Raw genomic sequence first — 15,233 nt, forward strand, 5'->3', positions numbered from 1 at the left:
GCTAGACTAAAGCTAGCATGGGTATGTCTCATCATTGGTGTTTCCTCTATTCGAGGACGATCTCTGCCATGGATTTACATATGGATGCCTGAGATGATTCAGGAGTCTGATTCTGGAACCACAGATCCACCCACAATAGGTACAGACATTTCCTGGTGGGTCAGCTGCCTGGTGGGAGAAACTTCTTTCTTTTTTCTTCCTTCTCTCTCTCTCTTTTCAGCTTTGAGGGCAAGGCACATCTTCTCGAAGCAGGCCACTGCCTGATGGAGGATGTGATACCAGTGAGGTCAGTTTGTGGCTTGCTCCTCCCAGTTTGTGATGTCCACATTGGTGTGTCTTTGTAGTATTTCGTCTGACCACCACAAGACCATATGTGACCATAGGTGAGTGGAGAGTAGAGGGTTTGTTTTGGGAGATGAGAAAATGGCAGTTTTGATGATGAAAGGGTCCGTCTCAAAGCCATTACAGAGAACAGTGGCAGTCATCTGATTGTGAAGAAGCCTTAGGACCTTAATACATTTTGGAGGGCAGCCAAATCTGGCCACCACCTTCCACAGGGCTTCACAATTGATGGAGTTGAAAGCCTTTGTCAAATCAATGAAGGCTATGTGCAGGTCCTGATTTTGCTCTTGAGACTTTTCATGGATTTGGCAGGCAACAAAGATCATGTTGGTTGTCCTGTGGGATGGTCTGAAACCACACTAAGATTCCAGCAATATTTCCTCAGCAAGGGGAAGTGATCGGTTTAAGAAGATACTACAGGTGAGAATTTTCCCAGCTGTAGATAGCAAGGCAATGCCTTGGTAATTTCCACACTCCAACTTGTCTCCTTTCTTAAAGATTGTAACAATGTAGGCATTTCTCAAGTCTTCCAGAATCTTCTCATTATACCAAATTTGAAGAAAAAGTTTATGGAGTTTCTTTACCAGTTCTTCACCTCCAAACTTGTAGAGTTCAGCTGGTATGCCGTCTGGTCCTGCTGCCTTGTTGTTCTTAGTTTGCATGATGGCTCATGTTACTTCTTCGAGGGCGAGGGGATCAGCAAGAGATTTTCGTTCATGTTGTTGAGGTATGGATTCGATAGTAGTATCAGAGACAGTTGACTCATGGTTCAGGAGTGACTCAAAATCCTCCTTCCATCTGGCTTTGATGGCTTCACTGTGCTTAAGGTACATTGCCCCGTCTTGGGCTCAGAGTGGTGTGACACCATGGGAGCATGGACCATAAATGGCCCTTTTGAAAAAAATCTCATGTCATGTTGATTAGCGTAAAGCTTGATCTCCTTGGCCTTTTCTCACTACCCCTTGTTTTTGATGTCATGGATTTTCCTTTGGGCTTCAGCCTTGAGTTGCTTGTATGACTCTTTCTTCTGCTGGTGTGATATGTCATTTTGCCATATGTGACGAGCTTTTCTTTTCTGGTCAAGCAGGCCCTGAATCTCAATGTCATTCTCATCAAACCAATCTTGGAGATGGTGGGTGACATAGCCAAAGGACTCAGTACATGCCGAGAGAATGGCAGCCTTTAATCCCTTCCAGAAATTTTCATTGTCATCATCAGATGTAGATATGGCGCTTAACCTCTCTTGAAGACACTGCTGAAGCTTCTCACAAGTCACTATATATCTTGAAGAGACTTGACGATTAATTTCTTTTGTACTGATTTTGCCTGATTACGATGCCTTGAGACGATCTGGAAATTCATGATGGATCTAACAAGGTGATGGTCTGTCCAACAGTCATCGGTTCCATGTGTGGCCCTTGTGATGTGGACATCCTTTCGATCTCGAGCTCTAACGATAACGTAGTCAAGAAGGTGCCAATGCCTGGAGTGAGGGTGTCTACAGGTTGATCTTATACTTCTCATTTTGTCTAAAGAGGGTGTTCGTGATGACCAGTCCATGTTCTACACATTTGCTCAGGAGGAGGATGCCATTGGAATTGGCCTTTCCTACACCTTCTTTTCCGATAGTGCCATTCCAGAGATCTGACTCACGCCGGACTCTAGCGTTGAAATTTCCGAGGAGAACGGGTATGTCTACGCAAGCTGCAATCACACCTCCAATTGCAGCGTGGACAGACCCATAGAGAACCTCAGTTGGAATATGGCAGTTTTCAGCAGCACCAAATTCACACAAACGAGCACAAGGAAATCTGGGACACCTGTCAGATAAGGTAAGGGCTGGGGGGTGCCCATGCCATCACAAGGGAGGGGCTGCTTTGGGTGAGCATCCAGTTGTGCCTGGAAGGGTGAGGGAGAGAGCCTCCTTTTTCTTTTTCTCAGCCAAATAGCCTATCTCTTTCCCCTGTTCCCTTTCACCTTATGGATTTTACTCTGGAAGTGGGGAGGGACAGGACTCACTGGAAGATCTGCGGGGCAGAGGTTCAGTATGTACTATGCCTAAGATGAGTCCTGGGGGACTTGCATGTGCTCTGCCCAAACTGCTCTTCCGGTTCTCCTCGCACCCGCACCAGCAGACAGTGAGGTTGCTGCTGCATGAACATCGTGGGAGTGAACGAGAGGAGACTCGGGCCCAGCCGCCTGACAAGGTCTCTGGGACAGGATCCGAGGCTGCGGCACGGCGGGGAAGGTGGCAGCCACTCGCCGCTCTGCACAGCCAGAGCGCCCCCTAGCTCGACACGCGCAGGGTCGGCTGTTGCCGGCCATGGACTCCCCTACCTGCTCTATCATTACCCCTTTAAGAGCCCTCTACGCGGGGCTAGCGTTCGAACCCTCTCCCTCCCTCCCCATTGGCCAGAGCGGGCGCGCGGAGGGCAGTGGAGGGGGGCCAGTCGGCTGTTAGCGCAACCGGCGGGGTGCTCTGATTGGCCGGCGGGCAGGGGCGCTATATAAAGCGATCCTGGCGCGTGGGCTAGCTTCAGTCGGCGGCGCGAGCGGGCAGCGCGCGGTCTGCGGGGCCGGCGGCGCCATGGAGTTCCGGCTGGAGGCGCACCGCATCGTCAGCATCTCGCTGGGCAAGATCTACAGCGCGCGGGGCCAGCGCGGCGGCCTCAAGCTGCACAAGAACCTGTTGGTGTCGCTGGTGCTGCGCAGCGCCCGCCGGGTCTACCTGGGCGAGCCCGGCGGCGAGTGCGCCCTGCCGCCCCGCCCGGGCCCGCCGCCGCCCCCGGACTGCGAGAGGCTGCGGCGCGGCTGCCGCCCGTTGGGCTCGGAGGCAGCGGCGCGGGGGCGGGCGGAGTTCCCGGCCGAGTCCCCCCGGAAGCGGAGCGCAGCCGAGCGGGGCCAGGTGGCGGGCTCCCCGGGGAAGAAGCCGCGGCGTGAGGCGGAGCCGCCCCCGCCGCAGGAGGACATGGAGACTGGCAACGTGGCCAGCCTCATCAGCATCTTCGGCTCCGGCTTCTCGGGGCTGCTGGGCAAGGAGCGTGGCGCGGCGGAGGCGACCGAGCCAGGGCAGGTCTGCTGCGAGCAGCCGGCGCTGCGGAGCCTCAACCCCTGGAGCACGGCCATCGTGGCCTTCTGAGCCCCGCCGCGGACTGACCACTCTGCGCGGCCGCCCCTGCCCCGTAGCACCGGCGGGCGGAGGGCCGGGACTGGCTTCCTTCCAAGCAGGCAGGAAGCTCTGGGCGGCGCTGGGAACTTTGGGGCCTTACCCCGCTGCCCTGGGAACTGCCCTGGGCAGCAGCAGCACTTCACTTCTCCCTTCCCCGCACACGGACATGCCGCGATCTCTTCCCCCTGCGCTCTTTCCCACCTAGGGATCTGACTGTGCGACTCTTTGCCTTCCCATGTGGCGCCTTTCCTGCCAGGAATCTCCTTCCAGCTTTTAACTGATTTCATGTCTCTCAACCCCAAACCCGTAGAGTGACATCTTCCAGAGGCTGTTTCCATCCTAAACACTTGGAGCACTCCCCCAGATAATACTTTAAGTTGGGAAAGACTTATGTTGATTAGAAGCTTCTGTTTTGACAAGCTGGAAGTCGGAACTTTTACATGGTGCTTTAAAATGGTTAACGCAGTGAACAAAAAGTTTACAGACTGATAGAAAGTCGTTGTGGCTTTTGGAGTAGGCTTGGTCACTCCTGGTCTTTGTTCTATAAAGGCTTGGGGGTGTGCTGGGGCTCTTGTACAGTATTCTCTCCTCCACTGATGTATTTTTGTTTTGTATAAATGTAACTCTACGTGTATAACACGTATTAAATATTTTGCAGCTGTTTAAGTGTAGTCATATTTTTGTAGCCGCTTGGCCGGAGAGGGAGGGTGAGGACTGGGTAGATAGCAATGGAGTGGGTGTGGTTATGTGGCTGTGGCCTGTATCCACCCTGCACAGCTAGAGGCTTGAGGTGGTTTTGGTTCCAACTCGTCTGAACTGTGTATAAAGGGACCTTCTGTTAGAGGAAGATGGTGAAAACCCCTCCCAAGAGTTGACCAAGTCATCTGAACTACCTCTCGCTATGGTCTATTCCCTGTTCAGGGCTGTACTTAGGCAAACTGCCCACTGACTTTAGTGAGGTTTGATTTGAGGAGGAAGTGCTGAATGGATCTCGAGTTCTCCTTATTTATAACATATGCTCATTGGTCCAGAGACTTTTAGTAATGCACTTGTGAGTGGGATGGGGTTGTAACAGTTTGAGCTCTTATTCAGAAAATAGTCAGCGTGCAAAATTGTTAGCTTAGCACCTCATACTTCATTGCATTGAGAACAGTTGCTCCATGCCAAAACAGCACTTAGACTACTACTCATCTCTAACTTGAATTTTTCTTGCATAATGTTCTATATAGCTGTCAGATTTTGCAGTCGGTTGTTAGGTAGGGATATCTGACTTAACCAACTCAAGTCATGGTTTCCTCTCCTCTTTCCCCCCCCCCCCTTCCTATTCCTCAGAACACGCTCACCTACTTCTGTGGTAGACACCAATTGTGAGTGCTTAAAGTAATTCTGTAGAACAGCCCTTCTATATAGTACTGAAGTAGTACTACTTAAAACAAAATAGCTATACATTTTAAGGGCTTTTGTCCTTATTTCCAAAGTGTGTTCAGGTTACAATTAAAGGTGACTTAGAGAGGGAGAAAATGGGTGTGTAACCTTATTTCATAATGCATAGAGAATTTTTCAAAGGAAAGTCCTGTTTTGTTGGTCTTAGTTGGGTAATAGGAGTCTTTTCAGCCTGTAATTGATAAATAAAGATTTAATTCTTAAAAATCCCATGCAAATGTGGGTGGAAATGCGTTTATGCTTTCCTGTTTTGCTGCTGTTTTATATCAAAATAGCCTGAAACATCTTTTATCCCCCTCTTTTTAAAAATACAAATTAAGTTCCAGTCTGTCCGGGAAGACTGGACAACTAGTGAAATGATATCATGAGTGAAAGTTGAGCAATTAAAAGAGGATTTTTGTAGCTGTCTAGATAATTGCTTTTTGTGTTGATGTAGTTACATTCCTTAATGTTTTGGATAAGTGATGCTTTTGATAAAGATGCACTGTTTTGAGGCTTAAAACAAACTATGCCCTGAAACCCCCAAGTCCTCTAGCAAAACCATGTAAGGACAAGACTTGGCACTTCTAGGGTACTAGACAACCAGCAGAGGGGGAAATCTTGCTTTTGATGGGGAGGAAAAAAACCTTTTGGGCCCATCTTGCTCTGGTGTTAAAAAAAAAAAAACAAACCTGTGCATGTTACCTTTAACAATGACAGATCTTCTCCCAACAGTTTTCTGGGTTAAGTACTTTTTTATCTTTAATCTCAATAGGGTTTCACTTTTGTGATACTTATGTCATACTGTATGGCTCTAACTACACAGGCTGGTAGATACAAACTCAATTCCTAATATAACTAAATTTTTGGGGAGGGGGAAGCTTTCACAACTTCATACATCCAGGAAAAAGGTCCAAAGCCCTCTTTTTCCTCTTTCCCTTATCAGGTCACCTTCAAACAAAGTCTTCAGTCTTCTACTGAAAAGGGTTGCCAACTGGCAGAGGTGAAAAAAGAACTGAGCTTGGTGCGGAGAAGAGAGCTGGATTTAAGGAGACTTTAATTTATACCATTTTGGGGATGTGCCCATGGGAACCCTTTCTTGCTGCTCCCTTCCCATGGTTTCACTGGGGAAAGTTTTGGGCTGAGAGAGGGCCCTGTTCTTGCGCAAAAGGGTGGATCATAAGATCAAGGTCTCTCCTGTCCAGTCAGGATTTCTATTCAAATCTTGAATAAGTAGATTTCAATCCTCCTACTTCCTGATTCGTCTCTTTGGAAAGTTGTTCCCAAACAGCTTGAAGCATCTCTTAAAATATTGGCCTGTGTAGACATGGAGCTGTTCCTGCTTAACTCTGTGTGAATACTCCTACTCTAGAATAAGTGTCCACACATGGAGTTAATCAGGAAAAACTCCATGTCTGCACATCACCCGATGGGGGTTCTGTATTTAAAAGCCAGTAAAGGAAGGAAGGTCTGATGTTACAGCTGGGCAGAATGCACTGAATGCCTGTCTACATTGTAGAGAAGCCATAACATCCTTTCAACAGAGTGCTTGGCAGTGGTCATATAATTAATGTCCAAAGAGGAGTTGTGTAATTGGTGTCCAACAAAATAGCTTGGTGGTTGGCAGCATCTGAAATGGCAGCACTAAAGGCTATTCTGGTACATATCACAACTCTGCTTCTGACTGCAGTGAGCCATCCAGTTTACATCTAAATGTGTGATTTCTCCTTTATCAAATGATAAGTAGTCTCTCAAAAAAGGGCACAGTCCAACTTCACAAGCTGCCCCCAGAACTATCTCCTGGGTTATACTGGTAACTAACTGACTTCAGTGGGGTTTCATAGATGTGATAGAGCATTTGGCTAATACAAGCACAATGAAATGCATCCACATGTGGGGCAGTGAGTAGCAGCTAACCAGCATCCCCACCAACTAGTATGCTTCCAACTCACAGAATAGCTGAACTTATTGGTATAAGGGGAAACAAGACAATGTATTTACAAACAAAGTTGGTTTCACCAGTGCCTGGAAACAAATGTACCAGGAAGCCTGAGTGCAGCAGAGATTTTGTTTTTCTTGATGAGGTTATTTGATGGCTGTGCTGCTTAGACAAAACAATAAGAGTGGGACATAGTGAATGAGAGGCTGTTCTTTAGTTATAGCTCTGGAGGGATCAGCTGAACTATAGTTGCTCCTCATGCTATTGGCACACTCTGACACTGGTTCAAAGACTGCACGTGGCCTCGTGCTTGAGGCAGTGCCGTGTATTCCCCCCCCCCCCCCCCCCCGGGAGGGAGAACTTAAGCTTCCTGTCACTTCTGGACTTGTGATCTATGCAGCAATGTACAAACTTCTCTAGCAAATCCTTTGCACCTTCCTAAAGCATTAGCCCTCTTCTGTGGGAGCCGGTGCAAACAAGAATACTGATGGTATAGCAAACAGCAGGCCCACATTGAAGAGACATTAGACTCACTGAAGCCTCGTGGCAAATAGTCGACTGTATCTAGAATCCACTCTATATCAGATTTTCCGATACCTTTTATTTTCTTATTACTATGGATGCTGGCATATAAAAAGGAACTGTGGCCTAGGTCTTCCAAGTTATTTGGGTGCCAAACTCCTATTGAAATCTGAGGCTCTGGGCCTGTGTTCCTTAGTTCATCTGTTCTATCTTCTGATTCTGCCTCTTGACTTTCTTCTGTTGATGGCAGTGCATTTAGTTTGCAGTAGAGGTGAAGGTGATGGCACAAACAGAATTGAGGCTGAAGAAGAAGAAACATGAAGAATAGGCACACAAATCCAAATACGACTTATGTGCAAATGCCCATGGAGGAAAGAGAAATACATAAGTACACCAGATACAAATTAAAAACTTCCACCACTTGAAAGATAGGAAAAGTCTTATGGAAACTACTTAACAAGGCCTAGAAGGATATGACATAATAGTAATATGGCAGAATCCTTGCCTTCCTATAATAGCAATGAATGTTGAACTATTATTAAGAATGAAGAACAGCTAAAGCAGGGCAGCAGGAGATCTGTGTTCTGTTCTCATCTCTGCATGGACTTGTATGTGACCTTTTCAGCACCCTGCCTCAGTTTCCCTAGCTGTAGTGCTGACCTGGAAGGGCTGCTATGAGGTTTAATCAGTGTTTTGTAAAGGCTTTGAGGGCCTGAGTGGAAGGTGCTATAAAAATCCTTTCACTTAGGATGAGAAGAGGGTGGTAATAACTTGAAAAGAGCTGGGCTGGAATGGGGTGTGAAGTCCTTCTCCCATGAAGGAGATGTATTGAGAGAAGGGGGAATGCATTTGCTTTCACCTTTCCTATACTGTAATTATTAATGAACTATGGCCAATTTCCACCCCTGGTGTATGAGCTATTGCTCTAATTAGGGATGCCTTCTGGAGAGAGGAAATCATTTTAAAAATACATTTAATGGTAAAGGAGCATTAATGCTGTGAATCATCTCCTCCTTTAAAGATAAAGGATTGTGATCGTTCCCCTTTATTCGACATTGGTGAGGGCTCATCTGGAGTACTGTGTCCAGTTTTGGGCCCCACACTACAAGAAGGATGTGGAAATATTGGAAAGAGTCCAGCGGAGGGCAACAAAAATGATTAGGGGTCTGGAGCACATGACTTATGAGGAGAGGCTGAGGGAACTGGGATTGTTTAGTCTCCAGAAGAGAAGAATGAGGGGGGATTTGATAGCTGCTTTCAACTACCTGAGCGAGGGTTCCAAAGAGGATGGAGCTCGGCTGTTCTCAGTGGTGGCAGATGACAGAACAAGAAGCAATGGTCTCAAGTTGCAGTGGGGGAGGTCTAGGTTGGATATTAGGAAACACTATTTCACTAGGAGGGTGGTGAAGCACTGGAACGCGTTACCTAGGGAGGTGGTGGAGTCTCCTTTCTTGGAGGTTTTTAAGGCCCGGCTTGACAAAGCCCTGGCTGGGATGATTTAGTTGGGAATTGGTCCTGCTTTGAGCAGGGGGTTGGACTAGATGACCTCCTGAGATCCCTTCCAACCCTGATATTCTATGATAAATATGTATTTCAGCGGATGCCAGCCAGTATTCCCATCCAAGATAGTGGACAAAACAGGCGTGGGTAGAGGGGAGGTGAAAAGGGACACTGGATTTGGCTTTTAATGTGTTCTCTCCCATTTGGCACACTCCAGGGGTTCCCTGGAAGAACGTGCCCCAAGATGACCCTGCTTACACATCCCTTTTCCTGCCTCAGGGAGCCTAGACTCATTGCTGCAGCATCTCCATGGGACTTGTCTCAGCACTCTGGAATCTAGTGAGCTGCTTGGAGCAAGGGAGAGAAACCTCCAGGGGCTGCATTCTTGATGCGGCCACTCCCTTGCCTAGAGAGGAGCAGCAGCTGGTTGCTGCCCACTTCAGGGAGAGCTGGAGCCGCAGTAACACTTGGGCGTTGAGAGGAAAACACTGGAGAGGTTTAAATAGCAGGCTGGCGCCTTAATGGAGAAGGGGAAGAAGTATGTGTGGAGGGGCTTGAAAAAGCTCCCTGCATTTTGTGGGGGCGGGGGGAGGGGGAAGAGGGGCAGCTGGTGCTTTATAAAAACCTTCCATACTGCCCCTGTATAGATTCTAAGGGTTAATTGAAGGGGGGCGGGGGGGGGACCTGATCTCCTCCAGCCCCTTGGAAGCTCTTTGGGACTTCCCTGGCTATACAGTACTGTGCATCCCTCTGATGCTATAGAGATGTTAGTTAACCTGGGTAGAGGGAGAATTTCCTCCCCTCTCAAATATTTACACCCTCGTCTTGAGCTCTGTGCTGTTAGGTTAGGGTATGTTTTGTGTGCCTGAAACTACAAAGGTGATAGAGCTGGCTAATGCTTTTCCCTGCTGGCTCCTGGAACTTTCTCTAGGGCAGAGAGGAGAGAGCTCTCCAGCCTTGGCCTCAGGCTATTGCTGCTGCTCTGAGGGGGGAACACAGGCTCATTGGGAAAGAATTTGATGGTACAGGGAGGGTTGCTAATGGAAAAAGAGGGGAAGGTTGGCAGGGAGGGGTAGGGTTTGGTTTGCTGACAGGGCTTTCAGAAGACCAGAGAAGAGAGAATCTTACCCTAAAGGACATGTACAGACTCTGCAGTCATGGAAATGCTACTGCCAGTCAGGGTACAGGAAGCTCAGCAGTGGGGCCATGAACATTGGGTGGAAAGAGCCCTGTTTTGGAAGCAGAAGTGGCAGCTGAGCTGGGGGTACCTCACCTTGACATGGCCATAAGCAGGTGAGATGGCAGACGCTACCTTGAAAGTGTCATTAGCCATTTAGGGGACCGTGCTGTTCAAGGGGGCGAGGGGCCTAGTCCTGGGAGAACATGTGCCAGACTGAACTGGGCCAGTAAACCCCAGAAGGTGGGGTCAGATCCAGACCAACGAGAAGATGTGACCGCCATCACTGCGGAGCTAGAACTAGATATGCTGTCTTGGGGTCAACAGAGAGAGAGAATGAAATGACACGCTTCTCTGATTAGCAAATCCAAAAAACTCCATTTGAGTTTTGGGTCTCTTTTGCTTCATGTTTCTGCTGACCCTCTCTCCTCTCCTGTCCGAAGTGGGCGGCGGTGATGGTGGTGGTGGTTTTGTTTTGTTTTGTTTTGGTTTTTTTTGTTTGGGGGTGTGTGTGTGTGTGTGTGTGTGTGTGTGATTTTTGTTCCTTGTGGGAGAGGGACAACTGTGGACGAGTCTTGGCGCTGTAGTCTGAAGCTGTCCTAATGTATTTCCCAAATAGTAATGCAAACTTCAGGGAGAACGAGGAGGAGGAAAAAATGCATTCCTTGCCTGAGAAGTCATGGAAGAAAGGATAGTGAATAGATAGCTCGGGGGGAGAAGGGGGAATTTTCCAGGCCTCCCACTTAGAACTAATTCAAAGCTTCCAAGATATTTAGTCTGAACATACATGGGGTGAGTTCAGGGCAGACACATTTGGCCTTAATTTGGAATTTCCTGGCTATTGTCAATCTGGGTCACAACCTGGATCACTTCACTTCCAAACTATTTTTTGATTTGGACCAGACCGAGGGAGCTGTTTTGACTTGTATTTAGGCAGGTGTTTGTTAAAAAACATGTAACACTCTTGGCAAACCAGAACAGCTCCTCCCTTTTCTTTTTGCAAGGTGCCAAGTTCCAATCTGGAGTGAATATTTTCTACAGCTGTGGTAGAAACCACAGAAAATAAGGGCTTTAGAATGGAAAATTGGATGGGTCCCTCCCTGTATAATGGAAATACATAGAGTACCTGATCTGGTTAAGTTATTGCTCCTGGTCTTCTGCCCCTCCTTGTCTACGTGCCTGCAGCTGTAAAGACGGAGACTGGGGGGCAGGATGGTGTGGTCTTTCAATAGTGTGAGAGTGGAGCAGGGTGAGTGCATCCATGCTGCCCAATGCATAGCTAGAACATCTTCTATTTCTACCTCTACCCAAGGCTTGATCAAGAGGTGGATATTATAGACCCATGCCCAGGGCCCCAGCCCCTCGAGTCATGATAAAAGCAGACTCTCAGCTTTCATTTAAAAACAAAAATCCAGCTGCCATGATGGAGAAAAGCCTGAAAACATGACTTGTGTAGTATGTATGCCTGAGTCTGCAGGCAGCCTGGAACAGTAGCTGTAACAGGGGGAATCTGTCCATGTATCTCAATGGGGTGTTATCTTCAAGGTCTGCTAATGTGGTATGGGGGCTGCCAATGCCACTGCAGCAGGAGACGTATGGACAGCTGGAGAAGCAAGCAGTGGGCCCACCCAAGTTGCTGGGGTGAGGTCTGTGGGGCTCCCTGGCTGTGCACACTTGCTTCTTTGCAGGGTGGGGTGGGGAAAAGATACCCACTCATGTTGGGGGTCAGGGGAGCTACAGAGGAACCCCGAGTCATGGTGAGCCTAGGGCAGGGGTGTCCAACCTGTGACTCCGGAGCCACATGCGGCTCTTCAGAAGTTAATCTGTGGCTCCTTTATATAGGCACTGACTCTGGGGCTGGAGCTACAGGCTCCAACTTTCCAATGTGCTGGGGGTGCTCACTGCTGAACCCCTGGCTCCGCCCTGACTCCACCCCTTCCTGCCCCCTCCCCTGAGCCTGCCATGCCCTCGCTCCTCCCCCCCCAGAGTCTCCTGCATGCCATGAAACAGCTGATTGGGAGGTGTGGGGATTCCGGGGGAGGCGCTGATCAGCGGGGCTGCTGGCTGGTGGGAGGCGCTGGGAGCGGGGTGGGGGCAGCTGATGAGGAGCTACTGATGTATTGCTGTTGCTCTTTGGCAATGTACATTGGTAAATTCTGGCTCCTTTTCAAGCTCAGGTTGGCCACCCCTGGTCTAGGACACCAGATTTCTTTAACTCAGCTTTGTCCATACATTGACTGATCTTTATTTTTGAGACAAATAACCCTCTACCCTAACCATTTAACCCTCTCCTTTATGCTGCAGAAATAGCCCTGAGATGCTGCTACATCTCTCCAAGAGTCTTGGCAGTCAGTGCCAGCAGCAAAGGCTGCCTCCCAGCACTGCCGGCTAGGACTCTGTCATTCGCCCCTGTGCTGTTTTTCAGGGTGCCCTCTAACACTGGAGAGAATAATAGAATTGTCTCCCTACTGAGTGGAGCTGATTGGAGTCTCCCCATTGGGAAGGTTATAGCTGTGTCATAAGGATTGTAAGTTTCCTCCCCTTCCTATGGATCTGTGGAAAGCACTGGGACTCAGTAGCATGTTGTGGCTGTGCAAGCTTTGGGCTCTTGCCAGCAGTATTAACGGTCTAAGAGAAACAGGCATGGCTGTCTATTGTTCATGTTCAGTGCTCTGGTTAGGAACCTGTGTGGTTTCCTGGGGAAAAGATTTCCTCCTCCTTCCCTCAGCCGACAGTGTCTGACCTCTGCTGTCGTCTCTGATGTTGTAGGGGATTAATCTGAGCCTCAGGACAGGTTCAGGCATGTCTAATGCACAGGAGAGCTTTGCACACAGCATTGGGGAGGAGGACAATGAAGCATTCTATTGCAGCTCCACAAGGCAGCTGAGCAGAGTAGGAGGAAGAAATGCTTCTATAAATTGTTAAAGATGGATCTGAGCCCCCGATTCATTTTCCCATCACTCCAAGCACTGGGATGGGATGGTTCTTAAGCCACACAGATCTGAATATTGGAAATGACTCCTGTCACTACAAGCTGAGCCCAAACCCCAGAGCTGAACATCTGTGGACAGTCAGATGTCCAGGATCCATGGATCCACGAGACTCCAGGCTCTGAGATGTGCAGATTGGGCCCATCTCTAATAGTTCTGCCCAGTATTTCTAGGGTCTCTGTCACTGTAATTCATAGACTTTAAGGCCAGAAGAGACTGTTTTGTTAGTCTAGTCTGTCCTCCTGTATAACACAGGCCAGAACTCACCCAGTAATCTCTTCCTCAAGTCCATAAGTGCTGTGTTAATGTAATACCAGCATGGTGGGGAGTGCAATCAGTAAGATTCCCAGAGAATTGTTTGTAAAGGACTCTGGTCTTTGCCTCTTCTAAGTTCAGCAGCTCTTCCTGGTCCTCTGTGTTCTTTAGTGAGGCTTACATTAAAGTCACATCAACAAAATGACTGATTTAATCTCAAAGAGAGAAAACAGGTGTGTAGGAAGAGGGAGGGCAGAGATGCAGATAAGGTGAATAGTGAGCAAGGGAAAGCACAAGGCTGTGAACACAGAGCTGGGAAGAGAGAATAGAAAAGAAAGAGATGTAGAGGCAGCTGAAATAGGAGAGGGAGTGTAGCCAGTCAGAGAGTAAGTTGGGGAGAAGAGGGCAGAGTATCACCCACACAGAAATCTGGAGAGCAACCTGAAAGTATTAACAATCAGAGGCACATAAGGACAGGAAAGAGAGAGCAGGCCCAGAGAAAGTGGGGAGACTGAGCCAATAGCCCCCCTGTGCCTGAACAGAGGTTGGAATGTGCAATTTGTTTCCCTGCAGCTTGATGCTTCCTGCAGCCAGGGACAGTTCCCTCTTCGACTTCCCAAAAAGAAGCAAAGGCTCAGCGGATGCCTCCTCTCCTGACCACCCCCTTCCTCCTGGGTTTGAGGGCTTGCTGCAGTTTCCCGCTCCTTCCCAGCCACACAAATGAAAAGCTTCAGACAACAGAGCAAGGCAGGCCAGGGAGAATGCAGACTTCCACACCCCCTCTCTTCATGTTCAGCAGCCACTGGGGTGGAATTTCACTTGGGAAGACAGGGGAGAAAGTGACATTCTTAGAGAGAAACCCCCATCAATCTTCAGTCACCAAATACTGGCAACAAATGAGTGAGAGTGGTGGTGGTCTTTCAGGAAATTCCCATGACTGGCATAGATGGCTGCCCTGGGGATCTAGTAGGAACACTGGGTGCCATTTTCAAAAGTGATAAAGTGGCTTAGGAGCTGAAGTCCCATTGAGTTTCAGTAAACCCAGCCTCTGAAGTGTTTAAGTCATGTCTGAAAATGGGAAGTAGGTTCCCAAGTGACTTGGTCACTTTTGCCAGTGCTTCTCAGTATCTGACAGTTTTCTCTCTAAATGCTCCCTAGCCAGTTGGGGAGTTTCCCTTTAAACTGCCAGGAGTTTGGGGGCATATCCCAGCACACACTTTCTTCTGTCCCTCCCATGGTCTGAGTAAATACAAAGCAGTCTGTCTATGACTGGGGTTTCTGCTGTTTGTTGACAAAGGCTGTATGGGGACCTGGCCCTGGGGATATTATGGGTGAGGATGTGGGTGCAGTGGCAGAGATGTGTGGGAACTCAGGATTTGACTAGCAAGGATGCTGCAAGTCAGAACACACTTGCTTTCCTAAAGATGCCTGGAGGATGCCTGCTTAGCAAAATTTGTCCACTGGCTAGAAACCATTTATAGTCCCTTACGTGCATGGGAGTCTCCATTGAAGGATTGTTTAGCATCTTGACTCTACAACAAAGGATCCATTAAAAATGAACCACTGAGTCACGCACAACTGTAAAAGGAAGGAAACCACAACTTGTGCAGAGCTCAGACCTCGTTTGCTCTTAGGCCCAGATCCCACTGAAATAAGTTAGGAGCCTAAATGCCATTGTGGTATCTGTAACTAGAATGTAGTTTTCTTTTTCTGACTTGGCTCAAATCACTGCTGTGATTCTCAGATCCCTGTTAAACTCTAATTTTTGCTGCATGGAAAATGTCTTCTTGTATAACAGCCATATTCCCCTAGCCTAGCTGATATTGACTTAGAAATTCTCTACTCCTGTCTGGTGGGTATTTGGTTTGGTGGTGCATAGACAGTGTAGCCCTTCCCCAGGTTAACTTACTTTTCCAT

General features: G+C 48.3%; 1 protein-coding gene across 1 annotated transcript; it reads left to right on the top strand.

Annotated features, from left to right (window-relative positions):
* The first annotated feature begins 2,900 nt into the window (after positions 1-2,900).
* On the top strand, positions 2,901-3,510 carry IER5 (immediate early response 5). Its single transcript, XM_024211781.3, has one exon. It carries the CDS (start codon positions 2,930-2,932, stop codon positions 3,479-3,481), a length of 552 nt encoding a protein of 183 aa, XP_024067549.1. The 5' UTR covers positions 2,901-2,929; the 3' UTR covers positions 3,482-3,510.
* Positions 3,511-15,233: the final 11,723 nt, after the last annotated feature.

Source organism: Terrapene carolina, unplaced genomic scaffold, assembly GCF_002925995.2.
Source record: "Terrapene carolina triunguis isolate 2854851 unplaced genomic scaffold, T_m_triunguis-2.0 Scaffold211, whole genome shotgun sequence".
Lineage (NCBI taxonomy): Eukaryota > Metazoa > Chordata > Testudines > Emydidae > Terrapene > Terrapene triunguis.